The sequence below is a fragment of the Ochotona curzoniae genome, unplaced genomic scaffold (genome assembly GCF_017591425.1).
Source record: "Ochotona curzoniae isolate NIBS_2020 unplaced genomic scaffold, NIBS_Ocur_1.0 contig_1482, whole genome shotgun sequence".
Lineage (NCBI taxonomy): Eukaryota > Metazoa > Chordata > Mammalia > Lagomorpha > Ochotonidae > Ochotona > Ochotona curzoniae.
In genome coordinates, this window is record NW_024465100.1 from 3,834,463 (window position 1) to 3,855,039 (window position 20,577).

At 40.9% G+C, this 20,577-nt stretch overlaps 1 protein-coding gene across 2 annotated transcripts in view; it reads right to left on the minus strand.

Moving 5' to 3' along the window:
* LMO3 (LIM domain only 3) overlaps window positions 1–12,522 on the minus strand; it is a 54,822-nt gene extending 42,300 nt beyond the window's left edge. Inside the window, exons 1-2 of one of the 2 annotated variants that reach the window (XM_040968283.1) lie at window positions 12,317–12,522; window positions 7,304–7,517 (exon numbers count right to left, since the gene is read on the minus strand). In XM_040968283.1, coding sequence (XP_040824217.1) covers window positions 7,304–7,517; window positions 12,317–12,362 — 260 coding nt within the window. In that variant the 5' untranslated portion in view covers window positions 12,363–12,522. Of the gene's footprint in view, window positions 1–7,303; window positions 7,518–11,351; window positions 11,377–12,316 lie in introns of those variants that run through there. The other variant, XM_040968289.1, reaches the window with a different exon arrangement.
* Between the last annotated feature and the right edge of the window lie 8,055 nt (window positions 12,523–20,577).

The window sequence follows — 20,577 nt, forward strand, 5'->3', positions numbered from 1 at the left end:
AAAGATAAATGCTGTACTCCTTGTTTCACAGTGTAAAAACTTTGACTTTAAATCACATTTCTTATAAATACCTTGAAAAGGAAACTGCAAACTTAATCATCAAAGAAATTATATTATTGTAATATGACTATAAATTGCAAAGAAAATTGTAAATTCTATTGGAGTTCAGAAAATCTGAACTAAACGATAAAATTCAGAGAGAAAACACTTGAAACATTTTATAGTTGTGAAAAATGTATCTTTCATCTTAGCATGATGATGACCATATAAGAATAGATTAGTGTTGGCCCCAGTGCGGTAGCCTAGCGGCTAAATTCCTCACATTGCACATGCCAGGATTCCATATGGGCACTGGTTCTAACCCCGGCAGACCTGCTTCCTATCCAGCTCCCTGCCTGTGGCCTGGGAAAGCAGTTGAGGACAGCCCAAAGCCTTGGGACCCTGCACCCACGTGGGAGACCCAGAAGAGGCTCTGGGCTCTTGGCTTTGGATCAGCGCAGCTCCAGCTATTGCGGCCACTTGGGGAGTGAATCAATGGATGGAAGATCTTCCTCTCTGTCTCTCCTCCTCTCAGTATATGTGACTTTCCAATTAAAATAAAATATAATAATAATAAAGAGTATATTAGTGTAACAGTTTACACTAGTAAGAAATTAGCTGGCATTAAGTGCTTGATATTTTATGCTTCAAAATTTACTACATGACAAAACAAAAAAAAAATTAAAGGAAAACAGTTTTTAAAGGAACATAGTTGGTGTAAATGTTGTTTTATAGATGTACTTAGCCAATGGACCAGAATATCCCTATTTACGTTTCTACTGTCCTTGTCAAAATATTGTGCAGCGTTTGACATCATATACTTCAGCATTTATTGATAAAAAAAAAAGTGAGAACTGTTCATTAATTATTTTTGAAAATGTGATGGGACTACAGTTTATGGTTTTGAATAACAGGATCTGGAAAGCGCTTTCAAAATAAGAATGCAGAGCAGGTTAAGCCACTGCTTGGGAGAGACACTCTGCTCCCGGGGCCCCTGGTCCGCTGACTCCCCTTATCTGTCGAGCAGCAATTCCAGAACTGGCATCAAAGTCTCAGATCCAACTTCCTGCCAGTGCGCGCGGGGGCGCAGATGGCCGCTCCTGTGCTTGAGTTGCCACCACCTAAGTGAGAGACCCACAGGGGGTTTCTGGCTCCTGCCTGTGGCCTGTTCCTGCTCTGGCTTACACAGACATCCAGGGAATGAATCGGTGCATGGAAGAGCTCTCTGTGTCTTCGTCTCTGCTGCTTTCTCTGACCATTCTGCCTTTCAAATAAATAAGACTTCAAAAAGTAAAGCTTCAGTATTTCAATATATAACAGCCAGACTGGTACAACTGCTCTATGATTTTTACATGAGGCAAAAAAGAACTACACAACACATTTCCACAATGTATATATTCATCAAAAGCACGTTAAAAATGACTGCTTTCAGCATATTTTTAGAAATTTGATTCCCTAATAAATTATTTTATGCAGTCCATACAGCATTAAAATGCATTATTAGTCATGTCATGGAAGTTTTAGTGGTGATTTATAAATGAACTGTTAGCTTACTTGGAGATATTCTAAAAGATACCAAAAATATATTCTTTCCCAGAATATGATATATTTATAAAGTGCAAAATAAGCAATTTTAGCAATTTTCAAATGTAGTTTCTCCAGATACATTTAATCCTACATATACTTGTAGAAACAGAACCTTGTCTTCTGGGTTCTTTTTTATTTTTATTTCTTTCTTTATTTTCTGCTTGGTCAGGCATGCCTAACTTATCTGTCATATGTGTAAAAAAAAATACCCTTATTAAAATATTTCATGCACTCAAAGCATATTTTAAAAATAAGTCATAAATTAACCCAGAAAGTCAGAATGAATATGCTGTTTCATATTATTGGGAAGGAGCTAGAATTCTCATTGAAAATATCTCACATGTGTAAAATAAGCCAATAACAAAAAGCCACAATAGTAAAATAGCTCATCTAGTAAAGACGTAAATACTCATTCATTGGAACTAGATAGATCGGGAAATTAGAAGAGAAGAATATTACAGAAAATGATTATAAATAAAAATTATGTACATGGGCTAAGTATTTCGAACAGAAGCACTTGCAGGGCACCTGTCACTGTAGACATCGACAGGGAATCATTCAAGCTTTGCCTAGTGTGGGGCACTCGCTTATTAAAATTATCACAAAATTCTCACTCCTGATGTCCACAGTCAACAGGCTGAAGGGTCTGCAGTAGAATCCGATCAAGCTTTCCCATCAAACTGAAATTGCAACTTAAAGCTACAGATAAGGTAAGACAATAAGGGAAGAATATATCATTTGCGAGGAATACATAATGAACTATAGAGATGAATATGTAAGTGGAAATATTTCCTGATACTCGGGTGAGCGCTCACATTTCAGTAGGACTGCAGTAACTTGTAACAAAGCGTGCAAACACCCACACGGAGCCTTTAGAGGACAGCTGCTTTGCACAGTTTCATTTCAGATGAAAGCTTGCGTTTTCATAATTGGGAATGATAAAAAGTGATTTTTCCAACACTGATAATACACTGCTTTCAAGGGAAAATGTTTCCAAATGACTAATTTAAGAAAATGTGACATTTTGAAGAAAAAAATGTCTTATTCAATATTAAAAAGGAACTGCACTATGAACTGCCACAAAATATCAAGTTAACAACATACCCATATTTACTTTTAAAGCCATAATTACACACCAATATAAATTGAACCTTGTATATAAATGTAGAAACACTGGGTCTGATCCCATGGAAAAAACTTCTAGTGAGACTGATATTTTGTGCAGCATTTTATTTTAATTTCCTCCTTTGGAGTTATTATATTATTATATTTATTATATTATTATATTAAAGCACATAAAATTTGCAGTCAGCATAGCAGGCTTCAAATCATTTTAGTTAATTGGCAACTAGGCTAAGCTTGAAACATGTCTCTTTTCCAGTAGTTTCATTTTAAACAAATCATTCCCATATAAAAATACCAAATTGGATTAAATTTTATAGAAGACGTTTTACAGCTTCCAATATAGGCGCAGCCATAGGCAGCTTCCACGGCATATAGGACAGCAAACAGCTTTGACCAAACTCCCAAGATCCCATTCACCCAGAGATGGAATACAGTCTATGCCGACTTCAGGCTTAAAATAAATCATGAGAAACTGCAGGCTTAAACAAAAACAAGCAGAAACTACCCAAAAGTACAAATGCTAAGTTCTACTATTCTTTAATATTTCTAAGAAGAAAATGAAGGTACTTTGATGTTGGTCCTGGGTCTAACTGCTTAATGCTTGTCATTAGGTGTGAACATAAAAAAAAAAATCAAAACTATGCATATACATTGAATACTTTTTGTATTTTCCAAACCTAATTAAAGATGATAGTTATCAATAACCAGAGTTTATTAGAACTCATTATTCGAAGTTTAATATTTTATGTGATAATTCTTCATCTACTTTATATACTACCAATGTTCAACATTTAGTTTAGCATAAAAAGATAAATTTCTCTCTTTTGTCAAACGTTCCCCTTTACAAAATAAAAGTGTCTATAAATGTGTTGGGCACATTCTTAGTGGATATGCTTTTGGGGCCTGGCATGTAAATTCTGACCAGTAAATGGAATTAATAGCTTAACCATGTTAGTAGCAGAAGTTTTTAAAAGTGAATCCTTTTCTTCTTTTAACGGGTTTCTGTAGGAGGAATATTATCCTGCAAATAAAAAACTTCTAAGGACACCGATGTGCTTACTTTATTCTCTGTAGCAACATAAGGTATTCCATCAGGTTTACTTACTGAAAAACTGAGTCATTTCACTGGTAATGATAAAATTCTACAAAAAATCATCAAAGAGTTTTCCTTTCCCTAAACAGTTTATTGTGACACAGAGGAGAGAAAAGTTATAAAGGGATCATATTTAGTGCTGATTTATACAATCCTGAAGAAAAATATATCTCTTTGTTTATATTTTCATGTTATTAGTATCTCAAATCATTGAAAGAATTTGTAAAAGTACATCATCAATATCACTGCTCAGACACAAATTAAAGCAAAAATCCAAGCCTGTTTTATTCAAAATTATTGAGGTTTTATTATTATTATTATTATTTCTTTGGAAGAGCAGTTAATTAGGAAGCTAAATAGATTTGGTAAAATGTGAAAATTTTTCTGTCCTGGGTAATACCAAAAAACAATAACTTTTTGGTACTTTTCTTCCTTATAATTCTCAGTATTTTCACCTAAGTTTGTGTAATTAGAGAAATACAAATCTAAATTATTTACAGCTTGCTTAGTGCATTCAAGAAATCATATAATATCCATAGGCTCAAATCAAAACAAAATAAAACAAGTTTTTTACAAAATTTAAATGATTAAAACTTGGTCATGCAAAAATACAGAAAAAGGAAGTATGGTGAATCAGAAAGGAAATTCAAAAAAGTTTTTTTTTTCCAAGAAATCAGGAAAAAAAACCACAGAATATTACTTATGCACTAATCCTATCATAGATTTTGTGTAATTAAGTAGACAGTTACCAAAAAATTTCGGAGTATCTCCTTTCTTCACTGTGTTAATTTCATTCATTGCCTAATAGTGGACCTTTCACCAGCAGGACTTTATAAATGTGTTTGAATGTCTACACACTCTCAAAGGAATTCTTTGTAAATAGGAGCTGCTTTTCTATATTTGCTGACTTAACACATTGTATTGGACTGTTTTGACTAGCAAGTCAGAGACATGAGCGATCTACACACATATACATTTAATTGAGATGTGTAACACAGGAAACTACACACTGTATCTGCAGTATAAACTGAAACACACATCATAGTGTTTTGCACACACACAAATTGTCCATTTTACTTCTACAAATTGTAGGGTTGACTGCATTGTCAAAGAAATCTCATTATACACAGCAAACCTTCGTTTCAAATAAAAGATATGCTTTAGGCTGCTGACTTAACAACTGGCCACTTACGTAGTAATGCCCAGTTTAAGAGGATGTACAGGCAACAGGAGCTGGGTTAATGATGGGGACAGTTACAGTGCAACCCTCATCTAGACCAGCATTAAAAGTTTGAGAAATGAATGAAAATTTGAACCACAAAAAAGCAACAGATACTGACTTAGAGAGAAGAATTTCTGATACAAAAACTACTTTCGATGAATTCCCTTCAACAAACCACTGACTAAACATTATCAAATATTGGCTAGTAATTATAATTTTTATTCCTGGAAGGAAAAATGAAACAAATTTGTTATTTTCTTGGCTCATTTCTGTACTTGCAATTGTAAAACAGTTTTACTAGACTGCATGCATTTCAATGACAAATTTATAGTTTGAATTTTAAAAACCCCCTCATTTAAGTCAGTTTCATTAAAGTTGACTTAAGCTTTGTCTTTTTTATTGTTGTTGTTGTTTATTAAAATACCACGACCTTATAAACTACCTAGCATCCTCCAAATGTTCATAGTAAATGTAAAAAAGTAGGTATGGACTTCATTTTTTTTTTTTTTTGCACCAAAATAAGCTTTTCTTTAAAATTACACTTTCCTGGAACTTTTTTGAATTGCCTCTATCCATAAACCCCCAAGCTTGGAACTGTAAAACAAATCCGTTTGAGATTTGGAAATTAGAAACAAATGCAAACGCCCAAAGCAGTTCAAAAACTAGGATGGCTGGTTAACACAGAGAAAGCGAAACTAGAAAGCAATGTGTTAAATCATGAAAAACAAATACAAATGCTTTGTGTGAAAATGAGGTTCCAATTCACAATGGGCAGAAGAGAAATTTTTATTTCAAAGGGAGAAGTTCAAAGACTGGAAAGTTGAAAAGAATTCACTTTCTCCATGAAGGCTGATTGCTTGTGCCACCATAATGAGAGGAATTTTGGCTGGGGAGAGAGTTCCTTCCCCTGTTGGCACCTCGCATGCATTTCGTGGACTTGTAACACAGAGAAGTACTAACAAGTCGTCACAATTACTTAGGAATCTTTCAGAGCAGGTGATCCTCAAAGAAGAGAAGTAGGGGAACTAACAGAGCCCTGGATATACCCTCTTGCATATACCGGTCATAAAATGATGCATTTTTAGACAGAAAGAATGAATATGACTGAGAAGAACTGAATATAAAGAAAGACTAAATTCCCTAGAAAACACCACCCCAAATGGACAAGATGTTTAGGGATCTACTGCTGATTGATAAATCTTGGGTCGTAAAGGAAAAGAGTCCTAAATACATTGCTTAATATCAAACTAGAATCATGAGGAATTATATTAAATCTGAAGGACCAAATGATGCCATTTATCATTTCTCTAATTTGATAGACCCCCTCATTTTATTAATATAATCTGCAGCAGAATCAAGTCACATAATTCCCTGAAAAGCAGAAGAGAAGTTCTGCAATGGAAGTTCTGGAATCTGGTTTAGTCGGCTTCCTAACCAAGAGCATCTACACTGTCTGGAAATCTACTCAGCCGTTTACAGCCTGCAGAGTGGTTATCACTGCCTCCTAATGATGCAAGGCTTTGCTTTTACCCGAAAGCCACTGGTAAGTCTAGGGCTGTTCTAGCTCCGTGATACACCTGCCAGGACCATTCTGAACGCCACGAGGGGAAGATGTCTCCGTGTTTGGGGAAAGTTTTCAAACTATACAATGAAAACAAGGATAGATCCCAGTTTAGAATTCAAAACTGACATCTAGAAATAATAAAAAAAAAAAACCAGCAACTGGATCACTTTAGAACAGTATCAGACGCAACTTAGAGGCAATACTCCAACTATCTCCCCTACTGTGCTTTGCAAGTTGAACGAAGATTTCAAATGCTTTGTCAAGCAGCTGATTCGTGTCTATATGTGCTAAGCTTAGCATATCTCACCCTTGTATATGAATACACACACACACACACACACACACACACAAACATGTACAGATTTCTACCAAAAAAATATCCTTGACATTAACTGGTGATTTGTATTATAGAAGCAGAGGAGTAACTTAATATTAAATCCGTATAGCCAAGCAAGCCAACTTGAAACATCTTAGATATTCTGTTCCCTTGGCCATTGCTGAAGCAGAAACATGGGTAACAGACAGGGCAACACTGCGAAGGCTGACAAGGTCACCATCTTTCAGGAATATAAGCTGATGTAGAGGAACTAGAACAGGCAAGCAAATACACACACTTACAAATGTATTTTTAAAAGGCATCCAGTCATCACTAGCGTGCAAGGATCATTCCTACCTCAGATAGTCTCTGCGACAAAGGATAAGATTAGCTTTAGTGTACAGGGTCGAGCCCACCTCCCCCAAACGACAGTCACAGCAGGCACACTTCAGGCAGTCCTCATGCCAGTATTTGTCCAGTGCCTTTAGGAGATAGCGGTCCTTGATCTTCCGGTTGCAGCCAGCACAACCTTTCGGCTTGGTGTCTGGCTGGACTGAGAGCATTTGTATACCTAAAGGAAGACCAGAAAAAAAAAAAGATGTCAAAATACCGCAAACAAGTCAGATATTACAGTGAATTTTTGCAGTAGGGGTACTATTTCTGTCTTACAGCTGGTTCCAAAACTAAACTAGAGCTTTGGAAACAAAACATCTAGCTCCTATTGGATCACCTGTCACAGCACATAGAAAATTGGTTATAAAAATGAATTTGCGTTGTACCTAAGAAGTTGACACTCTAGGTGGAAGTTCAATAAGCATTAAGTCACTTCATAGGGCCCTAATTTTACACATAGGACAGTTTATTTTTTAATAAGATGAGTAAATGGCTAGCAACCTGAAAAGAAAGCTATTTAGCAAACTAATACATACGTAATGCACAGGAGTCAAGAATTAGATTTGCCTAACTGGCTAAAAATTTCACCTAATACGTGACTGACAGTAGGAGAGTGTACTGTAATCTCACTTAGTTTAGAGACATTTATAGTTAAATGTGTATACAGCAGGCAGAAAACATGGTCAATCCTGTACTGCTTGTTTGCATTCAAATACTTTCCTCTGTGTCCTTGACATTTCAAAGTAGTCTTTATGTTAAAATAAAAAAAATATTTATACTCACGATCATTAGTCAGCACTCATATTTTTGACAGTTTTCTTAACTACAACAACATGTTTGCATATAAGACTAAAGTATAAGATTAAATATTTTATTATCATAAACTTACATTTACTTTAAAGGAGAAAGACCAATGGAAGGCAAAGTGTAAATATATATAAAGCTATACAAATACACATACTATATATTTACATACACATTTCTTGCATTGCACAAGACTTAAAGACATTCATCTATTTTACAACATAGGTACATTACAAATACGGGTTCTAGTTGGGTTCTGCAGACTTCAGAACTTTGACTGAAATCTTTTCAACGAATGGGTATTCATCTTTGAATTTTTTATTTCCTAGGTGTCAAACACCCAGTCTTAATAAAAGGCTGGGCAAGCCACTCAAAGCTTTGCCTTTATCAAACAATGCATTTTAAGCACCGTAAAATACTGTAGACATCATTAATTCCAAATCCCTCATTTTACAAATCATGACACAGAGGCACAGAGGTAAGTTCGGGGGTTCCTGAAGCTCAATGGCTAGCTCTAAATTCGTAGTGAAGCAGCCTTCTTAGAGCCAAGAGATTCATCTGCTGTACTTCACCTTCTTTCCCAGGAGCAAAGTTTTAAACTTAGAAGCAAAAGAATCCAAAACATCAAGTGTGCACGCATTTCACAGAGTTTCAAGAAAAGAAATGTGAACTTATCATCTTCTGCCTTTTCTGAGCATGTCCCTTCTCCAAAAAAACTATACTTTCCCCAGCTTCCTCTGACACCTCGAGATAAAGATGGCACGGTAACAACTTCACCATCTTAAGTTTCCTAGCTACTAACAACACAACACTTACCTATGTACTGCTGCGAGTTGAACTTTGATTAGAAAACACCTTGCCAGCCAGGGCTGTGCAGCAGGGAGTGGCCGAATTCCCTAAACGATAAGCGTCGCCGTGGCACAGGAGCTGCAGACCAGCAGCTGGATTTGTGCCGAAGAGCAGGTGGCATCCCTACATCCTGCTTTCGGTTGCTTTTCTTTGAAGGAGCTAAGGGCCTAGTGCAGATTAATCATAACCCTTGATAGCTCGGCCAAATCTCACTCTCTAGAACTTCTAACAAATGAAGTTTCTTTGATCCCAACTAGTTAGCCTCTTCTAGCTAGGTTCCACAAGGAATGCATCCCATTAATTACAATGCTGGGCAGACCCAAGTGCCTCTTAGCTGTATACCTAGGGAGAGGGGAATATTTTGATTTACTGAATGACATTCTGGATGTGGTGGTTGAAACCTTTGTGAAATACATTAGAGTGGCCATTCTAATTATCCAGTTTATAAGGTGATTATTTTTTTTCAAATCACAGAGATCAAAGATGTTTTCACAAACCTTTCTTCATTTTCTGCAGTAGCCAGACACTATGTCCCATAGTTCTGTCACTACCATTAAGTGTGCAAGTTCAGCTAGCTGGATTTAAAAAGCTCTGCCATCAGGACAGGAGATGGCAACATTTGGCACAAGCAATGCTACTCGGCTTGTCTCAGAGAATGTTTTTGTTGTGTTGACATTTCAATTTAGCACTCCAAGGCCAATTAATATTTGAAACTCTTACATTCTCTTTGGCCTTGGGCATAACTGGAGTTTGATATTTAATGTTCCATCCAGATACAGAGGCCACCATCCCATTTCTCTGGAAATGCAATCATTCAATGCTATGCAAGTTAACTGTACAAAAAGGAGCAATTCTGTAGTCACCACATTGCCACAAACCTGAAAGGCATAAAACAGTCAGCAGCCTTCCCTCGCCACCCAGAGGAACATGTCTGCGTAGAGTTATGGGTTCTTGGCTGAGGAACATTTCACAAGTTGCTCATAGCACATCAGGGCTCATAACTAGTTTTAGATTGGCATGTAAATTGTTCCGAGGGAAATTCTTATTGCCTCTGAGACTCTGCCATTCTGAGTTATTTGACAGTTTAAGGGAAATCATAATTAAAAAAAGACATAAATAATAGCCTGTGCAATGTGGTGTGCAGAAATAAGTAGAACCATTTCATTGAAACTCTGGTGAGCTTTTAATTGCCTGGATTGCATTGTGAGGCGGCCTAACGGCTGATTGCCCCCATTATACTCCTTGTTCTATGCCATTCATCCGCACAGTCTCAGCTTCAGTAGTTAGCACAACAAAGTAACCACAACTCCACAACACACAGGGGTTTAAAAATACTCATCATCGGCATAAAGGGTCTTCAGCACTTAGACACAGTCTTTTTTTATAATTTTGGATTAACTACACAGAGTGGATGGGAAACATTGTGTCCCTGTCGGAAGATTCACAGAGAGCAATTTGGGCACCGGCAGAGGCAGACGCGGGGAGTTGGAAGAGATGAGGTGCCTCAGAATGATGCTAAAATAGGAATGCAGGTTCTGCAGCTGGGAGCAGTGACATAGATGAAAAGAATTTGGCCAAGACGGCCACTGGATTGCCAAGAAGTAACAAACAAAAGATTCCCTCTCCTCCTGCTGCCCATCTTCATCCTCTCCCCAGCCCCCAACCCGGACTGGAAAACTAGGTTGGGCCTAAAAGCTGTTTCTCTCTGTTCACTGGCCCAGAGCATCCCTACAGGCTGCAGCCCCCCCAAGGGACAACAATGCAAATAGACCTTGGGCACTGGAGCTGCTTAACTCTGTTCTGCCCCTTCAACTCCCAGCCCCCCTCCCTACCCTGCCACTGCCCCCCCCTTCCCACTCCCCTTTCTGAGCAATGGAGCTGGGAACCAATTTGATTCTCTTTTTCTCCAATGCAGCTGCAAGGCTCTGAGATACTGACATTTTTCCACTCTTATCAGTTTAATTACAGTTACCATGGCAGCAAAGTGCTAGTGCTTGGCAAAGGCCAACAAGAGATTTGCAAGACTGAGTTCAATTTTGATGCAGCTCACATGCAAAATAAAAAAAAAAAAATAAGAAACATACATACACTCTAACAAAGAAGCCCTGGCGGAGTTAACGCTCCAAGCTTTTGTGGTTGTGTCTTCCCAGCCACACAAGGATGATTTACAAAGAATGTAGCACTATTTGTTGCAGCTAGAAAGATTAATTGGTTTAAGCAGCAGTCTTTCAAAGCAGTTACAACCGTCATATTTCGGATCTTTGAGAAAGACAAAAACAGCAGAAGAGCAGCAAGGCTTTGGAGCAGCCCAGAGTGAAGCGCGCCCGCCAAGTGCATCTATCATAGATCGTAACCTTACCAAAACTTTTCTCCTTTTTCTGCATGAGTTGACTTAGGCGTGCCTGACTCGCAGCAGCTTCGCATTGAGCACCAAGCTCAAAGGTAGAAGGAGAAGGAGAATTGGGAAGCGGGGTGGGGAGAGGGGGGTCCTTGATGTGGCTCAAATGTAGACCTGGTGTGTTGCCTACACCACCGAGGACCGACTATTGTGAAGGCCACTTTGCGAGCCGGTTGGAGTGGCGGCGGAAGGTGGGGGAAGGGAGAGGGCGACCAGACAAGACACGGAGCACACACACGGAGCCCCTTGCGGGGTGGCAGTGTGCAAAATGATGGCGAATGACAAAGCCACATGCTTTCCTAACTGTGCCCGTAATCCTAAAATCCCAGCGGCCCCCTTTGGCTTCCCGGTAACAAATGGATTTGATTAAACTGTCACATGCAGCGTTAGCATAGCATATCATGTTCAATATGAAAAAGATCATAAATCTGACTTGTATTTCATAACAGCAGACTGGGTAGCCCCTGGAAGAATGTGTTGTAACAGTCTGAATCTCAGCCTGCTACTACTAGCTAGGTTACCCCGTTCCGCGGAACCCCGCTTGTCCCCCTTGGCCACTTCTCTCCACCTTAACCCCCAAAGAGCTTTTGCCCAGGAAAAGCATTTGGTTACCACGGTTTGGGGAAAGGGGTGAGACACAAATGTGGACAAAACTAAAACATTGGAATTTCAACTCTTTGGGGCGGGGGTATCATGAATTGCAGTAACTAATGAGGAGTTGGGGGGGGGGTGTCCACCAACCCAACACAGAACCGAATCGCGCGTTCTCCCTGGGAGCTGGGATCAAACACTTCCCGGGTGGCGAACTCTCGCAGCTGACCCCCCGCCCCAACACACCCCCAACTCCCCGCGTGCCCCGGGAGTCAGGGGTGTGGAAATGCTGCAGTTGCTGATCAACTTTGCCTGTTAGGCACTGTTAGCCGTACTTGAGCCACCGCGCGCCGCAGCCGCTCGCCCTCCTTCCTTCTCCATGGTCCGCCCGCATCTATTTCATGTCTCATCATAAAAATAATGAAGCCTCCCATGATTTAAACAAAACCGTTCTCTGCAGAGAAGCAGCCCGAGCGAAAGTTGCAGCGCTGGAGCTGGGTGGCAGCTCCGGTTTCTGCCTCATTAAGAAGAGAGGCTGGGGGAGAGAGAGAGGAAAAAAAAAAAAAAACGATACCCACATCCGCACACGCACGCGCGCACCCGCAGACACACACAGCACAAATAAGCCGACGCGTGTGTGCACGGCGGCTGCACTTACCTTCTCAATGAAGCGATACAGGGGGAGGCCGTTCACTGAGCACAGTGGCTGCTTTGTAGCGTTTCTCCTTGGGAAAGGTCAAAAAGAAGCATTGTTTGAAAAAAAAGGGGGGGCAGGGAATCTTTTTTTTTTTTTTTAAGTTTAAAATAATGAGGTCCTCCAGGATCCGCCAAGGCAAGGTGTTGACCGCATCTGAGCCACAGGTGTTCTCCTTTTTAGCCAAGTGCATGCAGTCCGAGGCTGGCTCTCTCCTTCCTGGTTCCCGACAACTTACCCCAGCAGCGTGAGCGGAGCCGAGCTGGAGGAAGCCGTGGCTCTTGCAGCTGCAACATGCAATCCCTTCCCAGCCAGACCTAATCTAGCCCCCAGAAAAGGTCACTCAGTTATTACGGAGCCGGAGGAGCCCAGGCAGCGCTTGTCACTACCACCGAGAAGCGGCTCCCTTCCGATTTAAGAGTATTTACCTCGCGCCCCCTCCCCTCCCCTAGGCTCTCCTCCGCCGCTCTCCCTCCCTCGCTCGCGGGCTCCCTCGCTCGCTGGCTCTTGCGTGCCTGCTTTACAGCTCAGTCGAGTACGGCCGCCCTCGGAAAGTGTCAGGCAGCTTGCAGACGCATCGGGCTTTGTTGCTAATTTCCCAGGGTGAAAATTGACAAGCCTGCAAGTGCAACCGGCGCCAAGTGCATGCATGTGCTACTCACAGCGCTGGGGACGACCCCGCACGCCAAATGTGACCTCTGCGGGACTCGAGTGGGCAGTGCACCCTATCTACTCTTGGACCCGAGCAGAAGAAAAAGAAAAAACAATAATAATAAATAAATAAAAGAACCGAGAAGGCGCTCCCGAGGCACAGGATAGGGCGCTTAAAACCAGCGGAGCATTTTGGAAAAGGATGCCACTTTGGGAGCGGGTTGCTTGCCGGTGCCCTGTCTGAAGCTACCGATTATGGAAATTAAAAATCAAAGCCAGGGAGTCAAACTGCCACCAGAATACGTCGGAAGATCCCACAACCCGCCCCTTTAAGAAAAGCCTGGAGGGTGGGGTGGTGGGGGGTGGCGTTTGACTTCCACTCGTGAACTCGCTCAAGTCGCTGCTGCGCAAGCCAGCCGGCTGCCACGACCACACACGCCCTCCTCCGCCCTTCCCCAGTGACCAAGAACCAAACTGCGAACTGGTTCCCCAGGAACCAGCGCTGACCCCCCCCCCCCCCACTGCCCACCAGCACCACACACCTCTCACAGTCACTTGGATTCCTTTTAAATTCACACCCCAAAGCACCCAGAAACACGTTTCCAGCACTCACTGTCCCAGAATCTCCTCTTCTAAGACTGTTACCACTCTGGTGTTTTCCGACTGGGGCTGAGGCCTTGACACATTTATTATTATTGTTATTATTTTTTAAACCCTGGCAATAGATTCCCTCCTCCCTTACCCCCACCCCCTCTTTACTTTGCATACATAAAGGCCTTCGGTGGCTTTAAAAACCTCGCATTATTTTTTCTAACTTTTCTAACTTCACTTCTCTCAGAAGCGAAGAAAGCATTTTCCCCCAGACTTTACAAAGCCTCGTCGAAGGTCAAGCTAAGAAAGTGTCCCAATCTGAGTGACACTCTGAAATGTTTTAACAGCCAAGAGAGATTCAATGGCTGTAAAAAGAGGAAGACCACCACCATCAACAACAACTTTCTTTGCTCGGAACTGTCAAGTTTTAGGGAACTCTATAGTTTTATTTTGTAAATCCAAGAAGCCTCCCCCCCCCACCATGAATATTCAAACTAAGTGATGCTTCTCTTTATAAAGGATAGTGGAGCGCATTGGAGGCTCATACTCAAATAGCAGGTGGCTTGCTTTCTTCTCCCTTTAAAAGGCAATAAGACTCAGAACTAACCTGAAAAAATACCGAAATTCACAAGACGGCAGGTGAATGAGAACCCCTTTCGGTGGACTTGGTCCGTGCACAGGCAGCTTTCTTAAGTTTGGGCTTCCCTGGCCCGGGGAGGCAGGCACACAGGCGCCTCACCCATGCGCACGGTTCCCTGCAGCTCCCCACCTCTCTCCACTAGCGCCACTGGGAAAACACCCCAGAGAGCGTGTGTCTCTCGCGCGCTCAGCCAATGCACTGGGAAGAAAAGAGGGAGGGAGGGCGAAGTATGTGTGGGGAAAGGGAGAAATAAAATCAAAACAAATGGTACAGCTAATGAGGACAATTAAATTAATTATGTTCAAGGAGATGAGATTTTTTTTCCCCCTCCAACTGTATGATCTGTTACCCCTCACTGGCAACTGCTGCTCTGTAATTCATGGCAACTGATTAGTGCATCTATGCAAATCTTTGTTTAAATCATTCAACTAATTAAATGATGGGATTATTCCTCTGCCTACGGTGACATCATTCGCAGTAATTAGTGCTCTATTTGGACTGTGGCAGTAAGATTCCCGATATCAACACCAACCTGCAAAGACATTAACCACTTTGTCACTTTTTTTTTTTTAAGGGACAAATACCAGATTTCTAATCTCATTCCTCCTCTTACCCTTTCCCCAAATCTTCCTTTTCCTCTCAGTTTTACCATGTCCTGCCACGCTTGTACTGGCAAGCAAGGAAGAGAGAGAGAGAGAGAGAGAGAGAGAGAGAGAGAGAGGGAGAGGAACTTAGTGAATAATATGCCAAACCACATGTGTAAAGGAATAAAATGGAATAGTTAACATTCAGCTCCATGCCATTCATTTTCCCCTAAAATGTAATGATAATTAGATGGGTCATAAAATGCTCTTCTTTTCATTATGACTGATGAAATGCATTAAAGCTGACAGGGTATTACCTGACAGTAATTAGGTTTTGTCATGAATTAAATTATTTGAAAGCAGGCTATCTCCCCAATCACGCAATTTACAGCAAGATTTTTTTTTTAATCTGTGCTACAGAAGAGAGAGAGATAGAAAATAGCAGTTTTTCTCTTCATAATCATATGAATTATTCACCAAAAAAAAAATCATCAGAAAAACCCTGTGCAGATGAAGAGGCTTGCCACTTAATGTACTGCACAGATGTGATCATCAGCGGTCGCCGACAATGAAATATACAAGTGCACACAAAGTGATCCGGTGAACAAGAGGTGGAATTTAATCATCTGCCGCTGACACTTTGCGAAAAACACCATTAACCCTCAGCGAACACCCTGTTTTCCAGGCTCCCCCCAAACCCCAAAGTCTCACCCCTCCCGAGAAGGAAAAAAAAAAAAAAGTGAAAGAGGAATTTGTGCTTTTGTTTACCCAGCCTAGCTAAAGGTGGGATCCAGCTAGGCAAGCAGTTTCTTCATTTCCTGAGAGTAAACTACCCAGTTGAATTACAGATCCTTCGGAAATCTTTGCCAAAGGATTGCCAGGAACAGCCAGGTCTTCCTGGATTCCGTGTCTGCAACTCCTCACCCATTTGAGGGGAGAATTGACCTGATCCGCCGCCCTCCACCCTCAACCCAACACTTGTGAAAGAAAAAGAAACAAACAAATAACAAAAGACTGTCTTTTTTTGGGGGGGGTCTTACACTGTGATATCTTTATGGTGGGGGGGTGGGAAGGAGGAAAGGAGTGGAATGAAAAAACGGGGTAGAGGGATTGTTGAGGGGTGATCCAATATATACTACTTACCTTTGTTCAAAGGAGATCTGCCACAGGAAAATAAGATAGATATGTCTATTTCTAAATATGTCTTCAAGTTTTCAGCTGGGTCTCTTTAAAACACACCTCTCAAATTACTTTTGTGTGCAGCTGTTCAGTAATGATTTCTGTGGCGTCCCAAAGAAGCTTCTTTGAGGTTGCTGTCTTTTTTTTTTTTTTTTTTCAGAGCAGCAGACAGGTTGTGGGGTAATGGGGTGGGGGGGGGGCGGGTCAGGCAAAAAGACAGCACACCCTCTAAGTCCAAGTACAGTGGGAGGGTCTCAGTCAAGGGCAGAATGAATTTGGTGTGACCCCCACCACTCACACTCCCACCATCGCTCTTGGAAATTCAACCACGGAGACGGAAGAAACCTCTGCTTTCTGCCTTCCTGGCTTTCTGATGGGCTCTCCTCTTTCTTACTTTCTTCCCCGAACTGCACACAAAACCTGAGTGGGCCAGAGCTGCTTCTCCAGTATTTAAACACCTCGCCAGGTCCCTAGTTAGCAGCTTCCTTCAGCTCATCCAAGAAGCTGACAAGTACTGTTAGAGGAGGCTGTACATGTTGCTCTAATGGACCTCATTAAGTTCTACTTACAGATGTTCTCTTAACATAATTGATCTGCGGTGAGTTGAGAGGACTGCAACTTATTCCCTAGCCCCCAATTATGGTTGGGTAATTAGATCCCCAACCTCCAATTTTTCACATTCACCCTTCTAACATTCCAAAATATCAAAGTATCTCTCCCTCACCAAAGCTCCCCCTTACCGGACTCCACTCTACTCTCTGTATTGACAGTTAGAGCTGCTCTAACCTTTGTAGTGACGCCAGTTTTAATGGTGCATTCAGTCCATTGACAGAGCTGTGTTTTTTCCCCCAGCCTCTCCTTTCCTTTCCTCTCTACACTCCCAGCCCCCCTCAACCTGCCCCCCCACTCCTCCTTAACCCTCAGAAACAAAAGGGTGAAAAAGAAAAAAATATATATCCTCTAACTTGTATAGTTTGTACTTTTGATAAAAGGGGCCAGTGATGAGCTTTGGCAGTGGCGCTTCTTTTCTAATGTCTTTTTATCTGTATTAATTCCTCAGATGAAAACTTTAAGGAACAATGAAGGAGAGAGGTAGTGCTCTGAAACGGTGAGAAGAAAAAAATTACACAGCACACCTGGGACAGATGAAGCCAAACTAGTGCTTTTATAATGCCAATCAGCAGGGCTGTTATCATCCCTCTAATTAGGAAAGCAGCCCAAAACAGAGGGCACTTGGGGAAATGGTAATGTTATGGTTTTGCACTTAAAAGGAGAGACATTTCCTGCACTGTAAGAATCTAGGATTGGGGCTGACAAGTCCTTTAATTAATGGGCAGGATTCCCTGTGTGTGCAAGTGTGTGTGCATGTTTTAATTCATAAAAGTGGACAAAGGGTGCTATGAGGAGGGGGCAGGAGACTGCAGGAGGAGGGAGGGCGAGTCCATTAGTTTGAAGATGAACAGAGTTCATTGCTACATTCATCTTTTTGTTTAACCCCCAAAGGACTGAGGTGCAGAAGTAGAGAGAGCTGTTTTTTTCTCTAGCTGTACTGATTGCTGTACTGAACAAAAGCCTAGGGCCACAAGGCAAACACAAAGTTTGCAAGAGCCCATAATCTAGGCCACCAAGCCCCATGCCCTGGTGCCCTGCACCTCAGCCAGCTCCCCTGGGCTCCGAAGTGGAATGCTTTTCCACTCACAGGTGTCCGGGAACACGATTACCTTTACTGTTCATAAAACAGCTTAGTATCCAAAGAAAAAGAGTTAATATTTGTCTTTTCTGAGAGTTTCGAGATGGAGCTCTCTGAAGCATCAGTTTTTCAACACTGTTTGAAATAGCTTTTTAATGCTTGGAGAAAAAACTCTCCAATGACTAACAGATATTTCTCAATTTCCATGTCCTCTTTGCACCTGTTCACCAACCCACATTTTTTTCCTGTACTTAAGCATACATAAATGCATCTGAATAGGTTGAGTGGGTCACCAATGTAAGATTCTGTAAGATCTCAACTTAGTTGTTAAGTTTTTTTTTTCAAAATAATTCCAAAGGCTGTATCACTGATTCAGATACACCTGTGTCACCAAAAATAGCTTTTGTGTTTCTACACACATATTTAAAAGGTATTGCTTTCACGAAAGTTGATGATTGACTAACCAGACTCATCTTGAATGATGCTAGTGTTTGATATATAGGCCTCTTTCTTATAAATAAATTAAGTTCTTAAGAATAATGAACCACATTCATTCAATTTTTTTTGTCATTACAGTCCCAACCTCCTGTTAATGAAAACAGTCACAGCTTCTTTCAAAAAATTACTTCACTATAGAATCCCGAATTTGGACCCAGCATGGTAGCCTAGCAGCCATATGGATGCATGTTCTGGACCAGGCTACCTTGCGTCCCACCCAGCTTCCTGCTTAGGGCCTGAGAAAGCAGTTGAGGACAGCTCAAAGCCTTGGGACCCTGCACCCGGGAGATCCTGAAAAAGTTGCTGGTTCCTAGCTTCGGATCGGCTCAGCTCTGGCCATTGTGGCCACTTGGGGAGTGAATCAATGGATGGAAGATCTTCCTCTCTGTCTCTCCTCTTCTCTGTATATCTTACTTTCCAACAAAAATAAATACATACTTAAAAAATAAAAATCCCAAATCTAACCTCCTAAGACTAGAGGCGCTCTGTTCATGTTATTTTTAATGTTCTGTGAACAAACTGAAGCACAGGAATAAACCTTAAAGAAACGAATGGTCTCAGCGGTTTCCTTATGGAGTTGGGATGACTACACTGGCTCTTAACTTTGTAGAAGCAGCAAATGAAACTAGAGTCTGATTTTCAATACAGCAAGAATATGAAAAGAAGCATGAACAGGTACTGGGGGTGGGAGGGAGATCCCAAGATTATCTTAATTTATTGGGGATTATTCTCCAAAGAATTTAAAACAAAATATCTATTATTGGTACACATTAGAAAGAAAATTTTCATCTGCATAAAAGAAAATCACTTCCTGAACAAAGTCACATACTCAATTCTCATGTTCCTTCAGGTAGTTGAGGAAAATAGCTAATGCTTTAAATGGGTTTAGCCAATTAATTTAACCATTAAACAACCACAGCAAACTTTAAATTACTGCTGACTTTTTCCAAGGGTAATAGAAAAAAAGACAATTGATCCTTTTTGAAGGAAATTGAAGTGGTTTTAATTCACAGGCTCCTATCGTAGGCAGTAATCCTGTTTGGCTAACCACCTTAAAGATTCAAATTTTGTTCACAGCCTGCATGGTGCAAATGGGTTGTCTTGCTCACAATGATATTTTACCAAGTGTTGGTCAAATTTGATCTGAATTAAAGAAGCCACAGTTCTAAGGAAGATGTTAATAACAAACATTTTAGGGGCTGACCTTGTGGCTTAGACAGTTGAGTTACCCCCTGTGCCAATGGCATTTTAAATGAACACTAGTTCCAGTCCTAGCTGCTCCGCCTTCGATGAGCTCACTGCTGGAAAAGCAACAAAAAATGATCTGTGTACTGAGGCCTGACCACCCACATGGGAAACCTGAATGAAATCCAAGCCCCTGATTTTAGCCTGGCCTAGTGTTTCACAGACAAATTTCAAGAGGGAAGGAGAGACAGACGGAAAGATAAAGATACTCACTTCCCAAATGGTCACAATGGCAGTAGCTGAACCAATTCACTGCCAGGAGTCAGGAGCTTGTTCCTGGTCGGGCCAACAACTGGAGTCATCCTCTGTTGATTCCCAAACCATAAAACATGGAGCAGCCGGGACTAGAACTGGCACCAAAAAATGATACTGATGTTGCAGGTGAAGTTTGAATCACTGTGCTGTTCCCAAATGTTTTTAGAGGCAAAACCTGCACCCCAGTATCTGTAGGGTCTATTACAGTGGCTAACATGTGCTAAAGTCTTAGGACACGTTTGTTGCATGAATAAATAAATGGAAAAATAATAAATGAATGGACAGATACAACGGACAATTTAAATTAAATAACTATTATTCAAAAATCATGCTGAGACAAAGAAACAAACAATAAATGAAAATCAATGGGAATTTAGACATTAATTAGAACCACAATAGTTTCCCATGCTGTAAAAAAACCACATTTTTGTAATATTTATAGCTGTGAAGATATTAAGGTATTACATTCACTAATTTTTTACTATTAGGTGCCAAGTTATGTCTTTAATACCCTAGTCAAAGTGAAGGACTATTTTGCGTAACCTTTTGAATGATAAGTTTTTCCTAAT